The 20135-nt window shown below is 38.3% G+C and overlaps 1 protein-coding gene across 3 annotated transcripts in view; it reads left to right on the forward strand.

Annotated features, from left to right (window-relative positions):
• The window catches only part of TTK (TTK protein kinase), a 42040-nt gene extending 22169 nt beyond the window's left edge, over positions 1 to 19871 (forward strand). For 2 of the 3 annotated variants that reach the window (XM_085316079.1, XM_085316080.1), the window contains 9 exons: positions 2221 to 2402; positions 2520 to 2656; positions 4159 to 4285; positions 6357 to 6449; positions 7464 to 7621; positions 7713 to 7864; positions 11481 to 11605; positions 12161 to 12241; positions 15044 to 15155. In XM_085316079.1, the coding sequence (XP_085172205.1) occupies positions 2221 to 2402; positions 2520 to 2656; positions 4159 to 4285; positions 6357 to 6449; positions 7464 to 7621; positions 7713 to 7864; positions 11481 to 11605; positions 12161 to 12241; positions 15044 to 15121 (1133 nt within the window). In that variant the 3' untranslated portion in view covers positions 15122 to 15155. Of the gene's footprint in view, positions 1 to 2220; positions 2403 to 2519; positions 2657 to 4158; positions 4286 to 6356; positions 6450 to 7463; positions 7622 to 7712; positions 7865 to 11480; positions 11606 to 12160; positions 12242 to 15043; positions 15288 to 17525; positions 17617 to 17864; positions 17963 to 19156 lie in introns of those variants that run through there. The other variant, XM_085316081.1, reaches the window with a different exon arrangement.
• Positions 19872 to 20135: the final 264 nt, after the last annotated feature.

A 20135-nucleotide genomic window follows, 5' to 3' on the forward strand; every position in this document is an offset into this window, starting at 1 on the left:
TTTTTAGCCTTTATTGTTCCTTGTGCTCCTGATCTGCTTTTTTTCTAATTTTTAAATCCATTTGAAACCTAAATACGAAAGCAAAATTAACTTTCACTAGTGTTTGAACGGCTTTGATTCTTATTGGAAAATATTTAATGTACTCTTTTAGAACATCCTTAAGCTCTGCTCAAGTATTATCTAATGCTTGGAGTGTGTCAAATTTGTGTGAAGCTCCCTCTCTGTGTAAAAAATAGCTTCCACTTTAATTTTTTCTTTAAAGGAGGGAGGGAGAGAGGGAAGTGGGGGAGGAGAAACAAATGATGGTCTTCCTAGGAAATGACAGAATCATAGAATCAGTAAGCTTGGAAGGGACCCATGGAGATCATCTAGTCCAACCTCCCTGCTCAGCAGGGTCACCTAGAGCATGTTAGACAGGGTTGCATCCAGGTAGGCCTTGAACAGCTCCAGAGAAGGAGACTCCACAACCTCTCTGGGCAACCTGTGCCAGTGCTCCGTCACTCTCACAGGGAAGAAATTCCCCCTCACAGGAAGTCAGGCGGAACTTTCTGTGCTTCAGTTTCTGCCCATTACCTCTTGTCCTGTCACACGGGACAACTGAAAAGAGTTTGTCCCCATCCCCTTGACACCCTCCCTTCAGGTATTTGTACACACTGATAAGATCCCCCCTTGGTCTCCTCTTCCCCAGGCTAAACAGGCCCAGCTCTCGCAGCTGTTCCTCCTAGGGCAGGTGCTGCAGCCCTCTGATCATCTTTGTAGCCCTATGCTGGACTCTGCCCAGTAGCTCCATATCTCTCTTTTAGTGGGGAGCCCAGAACTGGACACAGTACTCGAGATGAGGCCCAGGGCTGAGTAGAGGGGCAGGATCACCTCCCTCGACCTGCTGGCAACACTCTTCCCAATGCACCCCAGGAAACCATTGGCCTTCGTGGCCACAAGGGCACATTGCTGGCTTCATGGTCAACCTGTCATCCACCAGCACTCCCAGGTCCTCCTCTGCAGAGCTGCTCTCCAGCAGGTCAGCCCCCAGCATTTTTCCCCTAGGTGCAGGACTCTGCACTTGCCCTTGTTGAACCTCATGAGGAAATGCTATAAATAAACCAAATTTACTAGAAATATCATAGGACTGGTAAAATTTACAAGGATACTAGTCATGAATTTACAGCAATGTTTTGTGTGGAATATGAGATGTCTTCCAGTTTTGAACAGGTATTTGACACTTGTTTCATCCGAAATCTACTTTGCTAGGAGGTTCCTTGATTTCTTATCTTGCTGGAAAAAAAAAGCTGGTGCACTGATGTCTGATCTTGCAAGGGTGGGATTTAGAACTATATAAATATTTGCCTGTTTTAGGAAAGAAAAAGATTAATATAAACGGTGGCTTTCCAAGTGCAGTCAGTCTTTTTTCTGTCTCTTTGCCCTTCCCCCTTCAATGAGAACTTTTAATGGACTTATAGCCTGAAACGCAAACTGTTCCTGTATAGTTTCATCTGCTCATGTTTTAGTTCAGGCTTCTGGATGAGATGCTGATTTCAGTAGCTCAGTCTTTCAGTAGCTGAGTTGCACTCAGCTTCTGTTAGTGTGGGATACTGCTTTCTAGCTCTTTGAAGAGGAAAACCTGACCAGGCACTCAATGGAACACAAGCTGGTGCTATCTGCAGCCTGCTCTGCTTTCTGCTACCAATTCAATATCCTGTTAAATCTATAGGAGAACCAAGTGACTGAGGATGCCATGTCCCTTTATGGCTTTGGTGTCAGCAATTGCAAAGGCGTGTTCTGCTTCTCTAAACAGGTTGCCTATCATCATAAGCAAAAGACTTCTTTTTTTTTAAAAAAAGCCATGTTGCAATACTTAGTTTTGTAACTCCTGAGTGTCCTAGGGTGATACAGTACAGGTGATAGATATGATCTGTCTGTGCATGTTGATGAACAAAAACAGATGCATCTCTTATAGTAATATCCTAAGATTTTGCAAAAAGAGTTGCTGTGTGACCACATTGAACTGAATGTGGACAAGGAAGATTAAGGCCTTTTAAGTATTAATTGCATAAAAGATGTCTGTGAGTCCATTTAGTCAAGTGTATTCATTTACTTTGGTGTAGAAATAAACTTATTTTAGAAACAGGGACAAATCTGTCTAAAATGGTTTAAAGTACTAAAGCACTAGAATATTAAGTTTTGTTTTTTGTGTGTCATTTTGTTTTAAAATGATTAACTCAGAAAATAAAATCCAGTATCAAGAGCTGAAGATACCAGAGCCAAGAGGTCTGGAAAGCCAGCAGCAACAATCCAGTTCTGCTGAAGGTTATAGAAAGCAAATAGATTGGATAAAGCAGAGCTGTGTTAACTCCAGAAAAAAATGGCCAGTTCAAGAGGTGACTTGGAAAAACTGCTATAAAGAGGTAAAATAACAAAGACCATGTGTTCAACAGGAACACTTTCAATGTGTGTTGAAAAGGTGATTTCTGTGTTAATTGTGACTTTTCTTGTGGAATAATAGTTTGCTTTGCCCTCTGTAGGGAAAACAATCAAATTTTGAACAATCTAATCATCCAGTTTCAAAAGAACTATCACCACCAGATGCTGTTTCTAAGAAAAATGATCCATTGTATGTTTGTGGAACACCAAGCACCACATTTAATGATTATATGGACTGGTAAGCTATTTCTCTTTAAGCTATATAGTTGTGGACAGAAGCTGACCTTAGCAATGACTTCAGTGATTTTTAACAAGGTTCTAAAGCTTTTTATTCGGATAGCAAACAAGATTACTGGGTGCTTTCAGTGTTTTGTCAATTGCCTAACTAAGTTTCAGTTTGCATTTGCTTCCACATCAATGTTTCAGCATTTGGAAGTACACCACCTAATCAGTAAGTCTATGTACAGCACTGAGTTATTGCTCTGATTCCTACTACAGGGTGCTTTTTCTTTCAGATGCCATGTTTTTTATGGTTGTCAGGCTTTTTACATTGGTAACTGAGAACCAGGCTGGTTCTGATGATGTAAGTATCTGTGGTTTAAGAGTGTAAGAAATCTAGAGGCTTGCAGAATAAAGCATTTGAGTTAGGAAATGCTAGTGTTTGTTTATCCATGCAATCCTAAATTTGGCATAAATCCCTGTTCATATGTTGATAATTACATTTGTGATCACCTACTATTTTCACAAGTGTCTAGGGTGAATCATGTAGGTCAAGACTGATGAATAGGTGCTATTAGGAGTGAATTCTGCCTCTGTAGCTGTGAAATTTAGAATATATGTAATGAATGAATTAGGTGATCTCACGATGGAAGTTGATTTTAAAAAAGATCCTCAAAATATATTCTATTCTTGCCTCTTCCACAATATGATACTATGGAGATTATTTAAAATCAAATTCATTATACATAATGTGTTGTAAGTATGCAGAACTGTTAAGTGCTTTTGCTGTGATGAGTGAGAGCTGTGCTGAACACACTGAAGGATTTATAAATGAAGTTTTTGTCATTTTATTCTCTACAAAAAGTCTTATGTATATTAAATTCTTTTCACCTTTGGTCTTAATCTATCAGTTTCTTGTCTGTAAATACTGGCATGGTATTTTGGCCTAGTTTCTTTTGAACATTAAATTCATTCATGATTCTAAAGCACTAGGTTAATATTGTAAGAGCCCTATATAGTTTGAGACTAATAACTTTGCACTGATTATAAAACTGAAGTAACTTACAATACCTGACACTATCAACATAACTGTTTTTTTGCTTTAAGTCTTCCTTTGAGTATTTGTTTGAGGCATGACTCAGCTAGTGCAGAGGAGCAGTAGAAAAATGTATATTTGGTAATATAACTAGATATATTACCGAGGCATCAAGGGAATAGTTTAAAAACCATTCATATTTTAAAGAACATACCTGTTTAACCCTTCTATTCTATAGCTTTTAAGCTTACTTCTAAGGATTCTTCAACTTGTTGACTTTGTGGTACCTAAGGGTTTTTATGTATGTGTAATATTGGTAGTCTTAGTAATAAGTATTTAATCTAGCAGAGGCTTGGACTTTTGCTGATTGTGTCAACTGTTAAGTCTGAAAAAACACTGAAGATTTCAGCTTTGTGTTTTAAAAAAGTTATTTGGGAAAAAAAAAGCTGCTAGATGCAGATTTTCTTCATGATCTTTATTTTTAGTTTCAGAACACCCATTGTAAAGAATGCCTTTCCACCAGGATGTCAAATTTCTACTCCATACAGCCAGCTACCATATTTCTTACCGCATACTCCAGCAACTCCATTTCAAAATCAGATTGGCTTGCAGGTAACAATTTTAGGTTGTCTTATGCACTTAAAATCACCTGTCACATTTTTCAGACCCTGAAAAACTTTAATCTTGGCCACTTCTTTAGTGTAAATATTTTCTTTTAAATTTAATTACAGTTACTGTTCATCTTTATGGATGAATAATGGAAAGTAGTCTGAATGGCTATTCTTAAAAGAGCTATTTCTTCATAAGTATGTCTGTATTTCAGTAAAATAGATCAACTCTTCAAAAATCAGTTCAGTCCTGGCAAAACCACCAAGTCTTTATCTCCAACATCTAAACACTACTTTTCTCCAAAAAGACAAACTGTGTATTAGAAACCTTAAGCACATGAAGGAGGACAGAGAACGAGGAGTTGCGTTCTCTTCATTCTGTTAATGTCACGTATTTTAATAGGTATGTAGAGATCTAAAATCATGTGAAAATGGATTACTTTTGAGTTGCACATTCTGATAGGAATCTTACCAATTGTAGATAAAACTGGGGAATGAATTTAGGCTTATCAGAGGACTGATAATTATCTTGTGGCTGTTTTATGGCTTGGTGTAGCTACAGCAGATAAGGACAGTACAGCATATTTCTAATTAGCAGACTTTGGTGCTATCAAGCTTATATTCCAATACTACATCATTTCTGTACAGCTCTAAGTTAGTTCCATGCTGTAACTTAACACTTGTCTCGGATATTCTGCTTTCTTCACGTTGTCTGAGGCTTTCCAAGACTATTACTTAAGAGCACTTCTCTTCATACTGAGGAACCTCCTTTTCTTGATATTCAATGTGAAAAGCATCAGTATTCTTTAGAGGAGCTCAATGCTCTTGTGTCAGATGGCAAAGCATCTAGTGAAAAACATTGTAGTCATAGGAGTATGTCAGAATAGGATATTTAAGTGCCTCCTTTCAGCTGGCATTTACAGTATTGAATCTTCAGAGGGTAGATGGCTATTTTTTATTCAAAATAGTTCAGTATTCAAAGTCCAGATAAAAGGTAGGTCATGAGTCCTTGACCTGCAGAGATTCTGAACTTGCTTTCCAGAATGATGCACTGACCACTGGAGTCCTGGGTAATTTATGTTGTCACCACTTTGCATTCTTTCTGTTGAATTTATGTATATAAAAAGGCAAGAAGTCCAAAAGAAGAAAGAAAACTACAGCACACTGGGGACAGTCTTCTATTTTGGAGGAAGTTCTAGATTCTAGATCTTGCTTTCAGTGTGGTTGCATACGTTTCACCCATGGACAACTTAATGTAAAAAGAGTAAGTCATATCTAGATGAGATGTCAGTCTAGAGCAGATTGTGGACCACAGTCAGGCTAGTTCTATATCTGTCCCAGTAAGTCTGCTGTTGCTTTCTGTTCAGTGGTCCATGATACTGTCACAAAAGCACACATGATATTGCCATCATTTCCAACCTGACTTTTTTTCTACAGGCATCACACTTGAAAGTTTTATTCTAGTAYTGAGCATAGTTGGAGAAACTGTATAATTTGGATCATGTGGGTGACTGGCAGAGCGTAGGCTTCATTCTCCTCAGAATTGCCATGGAGCATGGATATTGCCAGTCTTTCAACTCAGATATTCATGAGCCTATGTGGTAGTTATAGGTAAATGAGTGAAATAAAAATATGAAAAAGAAAAAAAGGAAGTACCTCCACAAGCATGTCAGGCTTAATTCTAAGCTTTTGTTGGAATTTCTTTTGTAAGCATAGGTAACTACCTCTGTTTTCAGGAGCACAGAAGTAGTTTTGGTGTGACATCTAGTCTTTGGTCTCTACAGAGTTTTGTAAGGCTTTTTCAAGGCCTATATTCAATGTTGATAGACAACCTATGAAATCCTATAGATTCATCCATGCTGCCTAGGAACTTTGTGATAATTGTTGCAGAAGAACTGTCACTGAAGATTTTCAAATTTTAGTAGTTTAATACACTAAATTTGCTTTTTCATATTTTACCTTGTTCAGAAAGACTAAGACAACTTGAAGGATATTAACTTAAGCAAGGCCATACCAAATTCTACTGCATGTGTGTCAAAAGTCATTTTCATATTAACTTTTCTGCATTTGTACAGGCTTCAGCTTCTATACCTTCAACTGAATGCCTTGTCGTCAAAGGAAAAGTATATACAATATTAAAGCAAATAGGTAGTGGAGGCTCGAGTAAGGTAAGATGTTTGTGTACACATACTCTCTCCTCTCTGTCCACTCCATTTATTTATGGTTTTTATCCTTCTAGATTAATTGGGTAACTCATGCCTAAGCTAGTAATAATATGCCCAAAGCATTTGGGTGACCTAGAGAACTGGAATTTTATTGTTCTAATGCTAACCCTAGACTTTATGCATAATGGGTGCAGAAGAAACTTTACACTTGTATAATGTTATCTGTCTGAATCCTCAGCCTGCAACAATCGTTACTTGAGTGTCCTTGCCTTGTTCATCTCCCTAATAAAACATGAGTGCAGGATGTTAAGCAGTAGTTCTCATTTTAGAGGAGAAACAAAGTAAAATGGCAGGTATATACAGGGGTCTGTATTAAAGTAAAGGGTAAATGCAGAACACTGAACAAAAAATATGTAAATAGAAAAAGGTGATCACCCAAAGTGATCATGTATATCTGAAAAGGAGTCTACTTTTTTTGTTTGGCTTTCTGCAGAAAGGTCTGAAGGTAGTAGGTATGTACTCTTGAAGATGATAATTTCTAAGGTGGAGAGACTCTTTGTAAAATCAGTGCTTCGGTTATGCCAGAGCTCATCTCTTTAGTGCGATGTGATTACAAGCCACCCATTTCCAAGCAGTGTAAGGCCCTTGAAAGTTCTCAGGGTAGATGGACTGTGTCTGATTACTGCAGTCTTCTGCAGCTTATGTGGAATTTGGAAGTTATATTAGGGAAGACGTGAAGGCCTATGTCCTTAGGTAAAATTGATCCTGAGATGGTTTCTAGTAGAAAGTTGTTTCTATTATAACTGCTGGCTTCTTAATTTTCCTTCATGATGGTTTGAAATGTGGCTGGACTCAAAAGGCTGGATATTAAGCAAATGTGAAGGAATCTGTAAATTTAGTGTTGCTCCTTCGTTTTGAAAAGGTACCCTTTCCCTTTGAAATTCTGACTGTAGTGAGATGAAAGAATGAAATAAATCAGAATTGGAAATGAATAAAGTTGTTAATACTATTTTGCAGGTGTTTCAAGTATTGAATGAAAAGAAACAGCTCTATGCTGTCAAATATGTGAATCTAGAAGAAGCTGATCAACAGACTGTTGAGAGCTATAAGAATGAAATTGCTCATCTGAGTAAACTCCAGCAACACAGTGATAAGATCATTCGTCTTTATGGCTAGTGAGTAAACGCTATTTTTATTAAATGACTCTTTTGTGTTCCTTGAGCAATAACTTTGAATTCAAACGTAAGTATGTTTGTTTATTTTTAGTGAAATTACTGATCATCATATCTACATGGTAATGGAGTGTGGAAATATTGATCTCAACAGCTGGCTCAAAAAGAAAAAAAACATTGATCCGTTGGAGCGAAAGAGCTATTGGAAAAATATGTTGGAAGCTGTTCACACAATCCATGAATATGGTATTCTTAATTTTGAATTTGTATAGGTTATATGACAGACCGTGAGTTCAAGTTTTGGAGGTGGTGCTGGTCTCTGTTTGACTGTAAGCCTAGTGACCTTATCATAGAATCAGTAAAGTTGGAAGGGACCTCTGGAGATCGTCTAGTCCAACCTCCCTGCTCAGCAGGGTCACCTAGAGCATGTCAGACAGGGTTGCATCCAGGCGGGCCTTGAACAGCTCCAGAGAAGGAGACTCCACAACCTCTCTGGGCAACCTGTGCCAGGGCTCCATCACTCTCACAGGGAAGAAATTCCCCCTCACAGGAAGTCAGGYGGAACTTTCTGTGCTTCAGTTTCTGCCCATTGCCTCTTGTCCTGTCACACGGGAAAACTGAAAAGAGTTTGTCCCTGTCCCCTTGACACCCCCCCTTCAGGTGCTTGTACACACTGATAAGATCCCCCCTTGGTCTCCTCTTCCCCAGGCTAAACAGGCCCAGCTCTCGCAGCTGTTCCTCCTAGGGCAGGTGCTGCAGCCCTCTGATCATCTTTGTAGCCCTATGCTGGACTCTGCCCAGTAGCTCCATATCTCTCTTTTAGTGGGGAGCCCAGAACTGGACACAGTACTTGAGATGGGGCCTCCGCAGGGCTGAGTAGAGGGGCAGGATCACCTCCCTCGACCTGCTGGCAACACTCTTCCCAATGCACCCCAGGAAACCATTGGCCTTCGTGGCCACAAGGGCACATTGCTGGCTTCATGGTCAACCTGTCATCCACCAGCACTCCCAGGTCCTCCTCTGCAGAGCTGCTCTCCAGAAGGTCAGCCCCCAGCTTGTACTGGTGTCTAGGGTTATTTTTCCCAAGGTGCAGGACTCTGCACTTGCCCTTGTTGAACCTCATGAGGTTCCTCTCCGCCCAGCTCTCCAGCCTGTCCAGGTCTCTCTGAATGGCAGCACAGCCCTCAGGTGTGTCAGCCACTCCTCCCAGCTTGGTGTCATCAGCAAACTTGCTGAGGAGGCACTCTGTCCCCTCATCCAGGTCATTGATGAAGAAGCTGAACAGGATGGGACCCAGCACTGAGCCCTGGGGGATGCCACTAGCTACAGGCCTTCAACTAGACTCCATGCCACTGATGACAACCCTCTGAGCTCTGCCTTTCAGCCAGTTCTCAATCCACCTCACTGTCCGCTTGTCTAACCCACACTTCCTGAGCTTCTCTAGGAGGATGTTATGGGAGACAGTGTCAAAAGCCTTGCTGAAGTCAAGGTACACAACGTCCACTGCTCTCCCCTCATCTCCCCAGCCAGTCACTCCATCGGAGAAGGCTGTCAGGTTGGTTAAGCAGGATTTCCCCTTGGTGACTCCATGGTGGCTACTCCTGATCACCTTCTTGTCCTCCACATGCTCAGAGATGACATCCAGGATGAACTGTTCCATCACCTTTCCAGGGATGGAGGTGAGGCTAGCTGGCCTGTAGTTTCCTGGATTCTCCTCCTTACCCTTTTTGAAGACTGGAGTGACACTGGCTTTCTTCCAGTCCTCAGGCACCTCTACAGTTCTCCAGGRCCTTTCAAAGATGATGGAGAGCGGCCTGTCAACAGTATCTGCCAGCTCCCTCAGTACYCGTGGGTGCATCCCATCTGGGCCCATGGATTTGTGGATGTCTAGCCTGCCCAGGAGATCTCTAATCCAGTCCTCCTCTAATCCAGTCCTCCTCAACCAAAGGAAAGCCTTCCTTTCTCCAGACTTTCTCTGTTGTCTCCAGGCTGCAGGATTCCTGAGGGCTGCCCTTAGCAGTGAAGACTGAAGCAAAGAAGGCATTCAGTAATTCTGCCTTCTCTGTATCCCTGGTCACCAGGGCCCCTGCCCCATTCAGCAGCAGGCCCACATTTTCCCAAGTCCTCCTCTTATTACTGATGTATTTGAAGAAGCCATTCCTACCTTCTAAAATGATACTTGCTTTTCTGTGACAAAAARGTTTTAAGCAAAACAGAGTTTCATGTAGAGATAGTCCTGCTTTGATAACTCAAAGGGATCTCCAAAYTGTATAATGCTTTGTTTCCTTGCAACAGCCAGAAAACAGTCTTTTCTGTTTACTGGAATTTCCATATTCCCGGCACTGCTTGTTTCCCCTTAGACTCAAATTTAAACTACTTATCTTCAACAGAGAAACTACCATTTACTGTCAGCTTCTACAGAGCTCTATTCTCCTTCTCCTTACTCTGATATAATATTTCAACTCATTTCCTCCCTCACATCTCTAGGCCTCCTTTCATCCTTATTTACAGGCTTGATGTGCAAGCACCTGTATTCTGTTTTTGTAGTACAATGGAAAGAATGAAAAGATTGATGTGGAGAGACTTGTAGGATATAAAAGGGAGCATTTCCTCCTTTTCATTGCACAAGAACATTGAAACATTGAATTGTGCAGGAAGACAGCAAAATCTAGTAAAGGAATTTTCTTCCATACCTAAGACTTGCTGCCTGACATGTGAGGTGTCCTTGGACCAAAAATCTTTGAAACACAAAGAGGGAACTAACTGATTAAGTGAATAAGAATAACAAAACTGATAATTTGTAATGTAAGCAGGGCTTGGGAAAAGTCAAATTTGTATATAATCCTCAGTGAAAGATGAGAATGGTACCTTTGAGATCAGGAAGCAGATAATGTCAGACTAAGCAATACAAGTTTTTTTTTTTTTTTTTTTTGAAGCACCTGCTTGTCTAATTATTTGTCAAAAAGCTATAGGAGCAGATGTGCTGTAGAACTGCTCCAGAACAGTTGTTTAGTGGGCCAGTATTTGTAATAAGTAATGTTAAAACCACAAAAAATTCTGCTCTCAACTGTTCTCTGCTCCCTTTAAAACACTCACCTACCCATCAGCACACCCAGAAGATTACACTAAGATGTGTGTGGTTATTTTGTTCTGTTTTTTTTCTTATTGTTTGTATTGTTCAGAATCTGGCATCTATAGATCAGGACTGCTATGAGGGTGTCTAGATGATATGTCACAGTCTTTTCTTCTCTCTCATCTCCTCTCAGTTCTGGTATTGGCTTTTCAGCTTTCTGGTTTCTCACTGCTCTTTTCTTCAGTCTACTATCCTGATTTTCTTCATTTCTGCAATTGTATTTAAGCTGTCAACTTTGTGAATAGCATGCTATACTTGTTTCCTTGTGGGAGAAATGAGGATTAAAGGACAGTGACAGCCCATGTCAGCAAAAAAAAACGTTAAAAATCTGAAGCTAAAATGCTGACCTTTTTCAGTATTGTGTTATGTAGCTGTGTACATACCACATAGAACTAGGCAGGAGATCTGTAGCTGGGAAAAATTGTGCAGTTCAAGTCTTTTGGAGCTGTCAGGCTGTTTTCAGATTTAAGTAATACTTATTGCTATAAACTCAGGTTAAGTCTTCGATGTTTAAAAAGAAATAGAGGTGACTTCTATTTTTAAATGAAATCTGTAAAGGATATTTTGTTTTGGCGAGATGTGGTTGATGCTCACCTTCTGTTTGTGCAAGGGAGTAGAGGAAGTAAATTTTTAAAAAACAACAAAATTTCAGTCAGGTGGATTGACTCTATTTTTTTTATTTATTTTATTTATTTATTTATTTATTTATTTATTTATTTAACTTTAAAGGCATCATTCACAGTGATCTGAAGCCAGCAAACTTTCTGATAGTGGATGGAATGCTAAAACTGATAGACTTTGGCATTGCAAACCAAATGCAGCCGGATGTGACAAGCATTGTTAAAGATTCTCAGGTGAAATTTTTTTGGAAGACTGAACTTTTTGTGATGTGTTATAGTACTTAATTATGTTGATTGATGTTGCACTGTTGCACCTTAAAAATGAATGCTGAAATTTTATGCTGAATGGTAAGAATTATATAAGAATATCTGCAGGTCTCTGCCAACCAAGTATTTTAGTTATGATATAGTTCCTTTATAGGCTCTCTTAACTATTTACTTTGGTATATAAAGCAATTATCAAACTATGATTTTTAGGGACCATACTCACATGTGTTTGACTTAAATAAGGTATCTATAAAATGTATAATTCTTTAATCTCCTTTAGCTGGCAACCTTTAACCACTTTGAGCCTGGTCTCTGCACTTGTTTCCTTCCCCAAAGGTGTGCTTAACTTGCCCCCCTCTAATTAGATACGGCTTGGTAATCTCTTGAGTTAAGATCTTAACTTCTGAATTTACAAGATGCTTTTCAGAGCTTTGAGACCATGATCTAACTCCTTATCAACTAAGTTTAAATTAAGTGCATGCCTCATTTAAATAGAGAATATTTTTGCACTTTTATAACTAGGCTGGCACAATGAATTATATGCCTCCAGAAGCAATAAAAGATATGTCTTCCTATGGAGAAAATGGGAAATCTCGATCTAAGGTAATGTATGATCTCTTTTCTCCTGTTCCCCTTCGTATTAAAAAGAAAGTAATTTTGATGAAATCATAAGACTTAGACTTTTTAAAAAATCTTCCACCAAAACTAGAATGGGATACAATCCATTTTGCCAAGATAATGGTGGGCAGAGGTTGCAGGCAAGGAATTCTTTGCTCCTCTCTCAGCTACCTAAAAGCATTTTGCAGCTAGTATTTAGAAAAATAGAAGTGGTGAATTAATAGAGTGAAATTGAAATAAAGGCAGATATACAGACTTTGGGGATTGATGGAGCTGACAAAAACATGAGAAGCAGATTAGGCCTAAATTATGCATAAAATGATTTTAAAATACATTCTCACTGAGCAATAGAAAACTTCTTACGATGTTACCAGTATGAATGGCAATGGATAGTGACAATGGATCTGTATTAGAGTATGCCACTTTGCATTTTGAGGTTCAGGTTTCTGCTTTATTACAGACTTTATTTGATGGAGGTTACTGGTGGTGGTGGTGTTCTGTGCTTTTGTTGACTCATCTTGGAAAGATTCTTTGTGACTAACCTTGAAAGAGCCTTGATACAAGTGCCCCAGGCCTTCTTTCCCTTTCTGACTTCCCAGCCTAAAATCTCATAAAAGGAGAGCCAGTTGTCCCAACACGGTTTGCCTATCTAAATTCTGTATATGAAGATGTCTCTAGTTCTGCTGCCTGCTGTCATCTCCTGCCTACATTCATGAGTATATTAACCATGAACTTCAGCTCCTTCCCCATGTTCTGCTCTGTCAGCAGTCTGACAAAAGTACTAGTGTTCCTCAAAAAAGTACAGCTGATGCAGTCTGAAATTGAAGATTTTGACATTTCATCTGAATTTTGGTAATTAACTGCTTTGAAAACAGTAATATTGGAAAACAGGTATCAGAAGCTCACTCTGAGCTTTTAGATCTAAACCTGATGATCAGTGTGAACATAAGTCATGGAAAAAGTGAACAGCTAAGATTCTGTGCTTTGCTTCTAAAGAAATGAAGAACAGACCTCATTCCAAAAAGGAAGACCTGCCTCTCTGTTTTTTCAATCATGGGCTACAGTGAGGTGAAGGTGCAGCCTTTAACATATCTGAGTCTGTACTATGACTAGTGTTACAAAACATTTTTGGGCCTGTTAGTGATCAATCAAGCTGTGCATCTCTGACAAGTCCTTCTTTCCACTGAAATAACATCAGGCTAGAGGGGGTTGTTTCTGGGAAGGTCTTCTGGAGTCTACTCCTAGAGAATCATTCCTCAACTGCTTCTTTATTTCCTATTGTGCTGCTCATGCCCTTTTGTTTTGGCTTCTTTCTGCTGAAAGATAGTGGAGCTCTGACATTAATGCTAGCTTCTACATAGCTGCACTTTTAGCTGCTTTCTTAACTGAGGTAAGAAACTTACTTTTTTGTCACAAACCAGTGTTGGTTACTTAACGAATAAGATATGATGGTGTCATTGTCATATAGTGAATCCTGTAAGTGAGAGGCAGATTTTACAGGAAATGAATGATACCTAACAAGATATTTTAAAAGATGATATAACAAAATCTAGCATTTAGGAGAGCATATTTGAGTTCTGTGTTGCTATAGATTTTTCCTATAGTATGGAGATCTGTATCTTGTACTCTTCCATTAAAACTTTGCCAGGGATATGTGAATGAAGAGCAAGTACTAAAGGAAATTAATCTTGTATTGTCAGTCATATTTCAGTTAAGGGGTGAATAATTTTGTAGAAACCCACCTAAGATGTAAAAAGTACATACAGGTAAATATACACAGACTCATGTAGGATTGTGACTCTTGTAACAATTGAAAGGAACAATCTTATCTTTAAAATCTAGAACATGATGTTTCTTTGAGTTGTATAAATGGATTTGTATTTTGTTAAAGATGAGTTTTTGCCTTTGTTATTTTTACCTTCAAATTCTTATGTATTGCCCACAAAGTACGGACTTGTTCCTGGAGTTCTGCCTGTCCTAATGAAAGTCTAACCACTATGTTGCAATCAGGCTCCCTTTGTGTCCCCCAATGCCTTACGTTCTTAGTTCTTCAGCTTCAATAGGAGAAGTGGAAAGTCTTCTTGCAGAGAACAGCCCAGATGTGGTTGGAAAGTGGATCTGAATCACTTGAAGATTGAGTAACTTGAACTGTGATTTTCCACTTCTGGGACATACCTGTTTTGGTATACATGTACATCCATAATGTTGCTGCCCTGCTGAGTAAACCAGTTAAGAATTGACCATGATGATGTGCATATCCTCAGGCTGAAACAGAGTAAACAGCCTGCCTGGCAAAAATATTTGAGCACTGCAGGAATCAGTTGTTTTCCAAAATAAGTTCCCTGTGGTGCTGTTATACGCTGCCAGGTGGTAGTGCTTCATTAACCTTTTAATTTTGGAATTTTTTATGCCCTTTTTTGGTTTCTGGGCTAAATTAATTCAGTACACTTGTGTTTGGATTTATCCATACACCTCCTAAAGCAAAATCTTGTGGTTCAACTTGTTAAGGGCTAAGTTAGCTGTTTAGGTATCTCTTCAGATCAATTTAATTCATTAATAAAAATACCTTATTGAATATTATTGAAAGAATCTACATTACAGTACTGTTAGTTTATAATGGCATGCTATCTTGGCCTTCATGTGTGATAGTTACTAAGATCTGTTACCCAGTGTAAAATAGGCAGACTACGAAGTGAAATGGCTGTATAATTAAATGACAGCTGTTGGCTGATGAAACACTTCTATAAGTGAGAAGTAATCTTAATTTTTTGTTTGTTTTTTGTATAGATAAGTCCTAAAAGTGATGTGTGGTCACTGAGAAGTAATCTTAATTTTCTGTTTGTTTTTTGTATAGATAAGTCCTAAAAGTGATGTGTGGTCACTGGGATGCATTTTGTATTCTATGACATATGGAAGGACTCCATTTCAACATATAACAAATCCAGTCAATAAACTGCATGCTATCATTGATCCAAGTTACGAAATAGAGTTCCCAGATATTGCTGAGAAAGATCTTCAAGATGTGCTGAAGGTAACTATCTCAAGATTAATTTTGATTCAAATAACGGTAACTTCTTTAAACCGTGTATTCTTGGACAGAGTAAATGAGTTGTATTTCAGAAACTTGTTTCCCAGATGAATGTCCACCATTACTTGTAATCATAGGGCTTGTTTTAAAACAAGATTTACAGAAGCTAGAGCTACCTCTTATGTTATCCCTGGTAAAAGTCTATTTTCAACTTATTAGCAAATAAGCAAGTAAATACTTAAAGGAATATGCCTTAACTGCTCTGGCAGAACAACCTAAAGTAAATAAAGTAGCTTTTGTACTCTCTGTCCCATTCTTCACCCTTTTCTCAGGAACCATAAACTAAACTGGCTGATTGTGCTGCTGAGCAAGGTACACAAACTGAAATCCAGAATACTTGCTCCCTTAACTTTCAAATGTCTGTTTCACATCTGGAGACTTCAGTCAAAAGCACTGTTCTGACTGCAGCTCGGTTGGATTTAGAGGTTGCAGTGTGCCCCCCGGCTTTTTGTCGGTAGCTTGTGCGGTGTGTTATGTAACTGAATGCATCATACAGTCTTTTCAAAGTGGTAGGTGGAGCAACTACATATGTAATTATGGCTACAAATCTGGCAGTTACAAAAACAAGTAACAAGTGCTAATTCTTAACTCAGCTGCAAGACAGATTTTTCCTCTTTCCTGCCTGTCCCTTCATTAATCCCTCTAGGATTATATGGGTCACAGACTAGGAGAAAAAGTGGAACTGGTGTGAATAGGAGTATGAACTGGAACAAGTATGGTAGCAGTTGCATTAGTGATTTTGAAGTAGTTGACTGATCATTATGAATGTGGTGACTGGAGAATTACGGAGGAAGAAATAGGTCCAAGGAGGTGGTTACAGCAGTCCTCTGTCCTCTTTGCTCCTTGCCAGGTGAAGGGGAGCTATTTGTGCTGACCGGACAAAGAAGGAGAAAGAGAGAGAATGCTTTTACTTTGCTCAAAGATCTAAGCAGGAAAAAAATGTGAGGAACCTTGCTAAGAAAAAGTGAAGGTTCCCTTATGGCTGCTCTGCCAGAATGTGAAGAACAACTAAATTCATGAGAAACTAGGGAATTAACCGTAGTTCAAGGTAGGCAGGCCTTCAGGTACATCTACTCCCAGACTATGCTCCTTCATGAGGAGTGGTGGACTTTAAGAAAATGTGCTGAGACTAGACTTCCATCTGTATATTCACTGAATTAACTGTACTGAATGGTCAGGAGATTAACTGGAAAAGATTGTTATTAGACTAGCTTGCTCTTCTGGAATAGAGCTGTTAGGATGTGGGACAAAGTGTACTTAAGTTCAAAGGATTAAGCATGCATTCTTTTGGTGATAAATTTAGTTTATCTCTTTAAAAGTGTGTATGGGAGTGTTCTTGTCATGTGGGTGTTGTTAGGGCATATATCAGTGTCTTCCAGGGCTTGAGGATATCTCTGAATACACTGCCTTACTACTTAAGGGTAAAAGGTTCCACTAACATATAGCAAGTATATAGCAGTTGTATGGTATAGATTAAGTGTTTGAGAATACTCAGATGCTTGTGACTTCTGTCTGTTAGTCAATGTGAACCTCTATTTCACTAATCAAGACATTTCAGGCTTTACTATTCATATGTTCTATATGGTATGTAAGGAGTGAGTACAAAGATTGAGCTGTTAATGTGCAGGTCCATCATCAGTGAAAATAAAACTATGGTTGTGTTGAAGAGGTAGTAGAATCTAGGTTTTCCTGACGTTCAGTCTGTAAGATTGCTAAATTCTGTTTTTGTGCAATATTAATTTTTGGAGTGATTTCTGTACAAACTTGCTACATCTGTAGAAGTGTGATTAAACCTAAAGATTATCATAGCATCTATACAGTTTTTATTCACATTATTTAAAAGATAAAGGAAGAGCTGATTGTGAAGCAGTCTTTCCTGGCAGATTCAATTTGTCTGTGTCATTTTTGCATCATTCAAAATAAAATTATATTGCAGGTTCTGGTATAGCATTTTACTTCAGTAAAGCAGGATACCAAGCTTGAGAGTAAAGATAATTGCTGATGAGGGCAATTAGTTATATATTATTGTACTTTGAGGAGTTTGTCTTTTTGAGTAAGTGGTTTGGTAGTAGGAAGTTCTGGCATGTATCTACCAGTAGGTCTTTATATATTCTAAATTTTAATTAGGAAAATTCTTGATCTGTAAGCAAAGCATTTTTCTTTCTCCTATTTCTTTTGCAGYGCTGTTTAGTAAGAAACCCGAAACAAAGAATATCTGTTTCCGAGTTGCTGATGCATCCCTATGTTCAAATTCAAACTCATTCTCAAACAGGTACCTTTGTTAAAGTATATTTACACTAGTGTTTACAATTCTGTTTAAGAAAATGAATGTGTTTTTATATGTACTTTACAGTTGCTGGAGTCGTGATTTATTTTGTTTGCTACCAGTGCATGTTTCAGAAAACTTCTGTATTTTAATTCTGAAATTTTTCATTTTAAAGCAGACTTATGTCTTACATACTACACTGTTACTTACACAGAATTATTTGCAACTTTAGTGTAATCTTAAATTAACTGCAGGTGTTCCAAATGCAAAAGGAATGACAGAGGAAATGAAGCATATCCTAGGCCAACTTGTTGGCTTGAATTCTCCAAACTCTATTTCTAGAGCTGCTAGGGTAAGTAAATTATTTCTTGTATATTCTGTATGGTAATACAACATGTTCATAGGATAAAACCAGGTAAAATATGGTTTTGAAAGCTGGAGAGATGCACATATTAGTTCTTACCACTATAAAAACATGACAGTTGTGCTTTCATTTGCAAGCATGCAGGATCTCTGTATGTCCTCCCTGAACGGGAGGTGTTGGAAAGGGTGATAGCAGTCCTGATTTAGCTTTTTCTGTCCTTTCTGCCTCTCAGACTATCTGTATGGCTTTACTTTTCCCTCTTCATCTTTTCTCTGAAATGGTCCTTGCAGCATTACTTTCCTTTTAAGCTGACTAAAAGTCAGAGATGGTAATATTTCTTTTAATTTGAGAGCAGTCACTTTGGAGAAATGAGCAAAACTAGTATGTGAGGTGTGCAAGCTTTTGGACAGCTGCTATTTTTATTCCCTGGAAGTTGCTGAGTTGTTAGTGCATTCCTATGTGTGAATTTGTCCCTGGACGCTGAGGTATTTTTACCAGCCTCTCCATTTACTGCTTTTAGAAGTTTGGAAACTTTTTGCCAGTTCCTTTCTTTTCACTTCTTCCTGGACTCAGATTCAGAAGAGATTATGGTGGTCAAAGACAGGATAAGTTGAGATGGAATGCAAAGCAGCTTCATGAATGGGGAAGAAAAAGAAAATTATCTCAATTAAAAAAAACGCAAAGATCCTCTTTCCCTGAAAGATCCCTTGAGAGCTCACTGCTGGTCAAACTTTATTTTTTTTAAAATGACGTGAACAAGAGATTATGCTCTTACTTTACGATATGGTTGCAACGGGGCTGTTTGTGGCCACTGTTTTTCCTGCTTTCCTCGTATGAATCTTGCTCATACCATATATGCAAATTCCTTTTTCCCTCTGTTCTGATGTTGCTGCATCAGACACAATTAACAGAGTAAACTTGATTTAAATCTCAAATTAGTTTGTTCTCTGCCAGCTGCTTAAGTGGTAGTCTGTTATCTTTATAGGCACTACAGTGCGTTAGAACTGGTACTACTAAACTGTCTATTTGCTGATTTCTGAGATGAACTTTAGTGTGTATTTTAGTTTTTAGGGGTAGGTGATGAGGTTTTTTTCAAGTGTTAATTGCTACAAAGTTTTAGTTTGAATCTATTTCTGAGGCAATTATGTTTGCCTGAATACCTGTGTTTTTATTAAATTTCAGACTTTATACGAACAATGCAACAGTGGTAAAAGTCTTGATGTGTCTGCATTTGCAAACCTTGGAAGTCAAAAATCATGGACAACGAAATAATATACTGCCATTCAGGATGCAACAGGGATATCTGGTTTGTGCTGCTAGTTTTTTAAAGGACACTCAGCATAAAATTTGCATTTTTAAAGTAAATATTCATCTCTGCTGATAATGCCACATACTAAAAAGAATTTAGTTAAATGCTTTTCACTGTGCTGTCTCTTTTACTCTTTGCATGTCACTTGGATTGAACAGTGAAAATTGCTAGTTGGTGATTATGGTCTTTGTTACTAAAAATGCACTACAGTGTTTGGATTACAAAAACTTGTATGAGGATCTCCAAGATTTTATGCCCCTGAAACTAGAGAGAGGGCGTGGGGGCCTGCCCAAAACACCAACTGGTGGACTTGAAAAACCTGCAAATATCTCTTGAAATATCTCCTGTAACATGAACACACAGAATATGCTGTTTTGTCCTTTTCCACCCAAATATCTTTTATGTCTGATTTTAATCATAAGTAGGGGCATAAGTACTTTGTATATACAGTGATTATTTACAGTGTTGGTAGATAAATGTAAATGTCATGTGTTTTTTGACTTGTTTCTTTGTTAATAAGTAGCATGGTGAAAACATCAATATTGTTCCGAAGAATAATGTAAATAAAATGGCTTTTGTTGTATTAAATTCTACTGCTTTGTAAATTCAATATGCTTTTCAAAGTTCTAAATAATAGAATGAGGGTCATGGGAGTCAGAAATCACTAATTAGGATTTTAAGTCTTATACTAAGCACTATTTAAATAAGATGCATTGAATGTAGCAGGGCAGACTTTTTAAGCGTATTGTGTTAGAGGTTTAAAGAGGTTGTTATCCCTCTGAGCTATGTTTCTGATGCAAGTGTATGAATTTTAAGTTCGCTTAAATCATTGTGAGAAATTAATATGTAACA

This window comes from Rhea americana, unplaced genomic scaffold (assembly GCF_003343005.1).
Source record: "Rhea americana isolate MKP2758 unplaced genomic scaffold, rheAme1 scaffold_45, whole genome shotgun sequence".
NCBI classification, from domain to species: Eukaryota; Metazoa; Chordata; class Aves; order Rheiformes; family Rheidae; genus Rhea; species Rhea americana.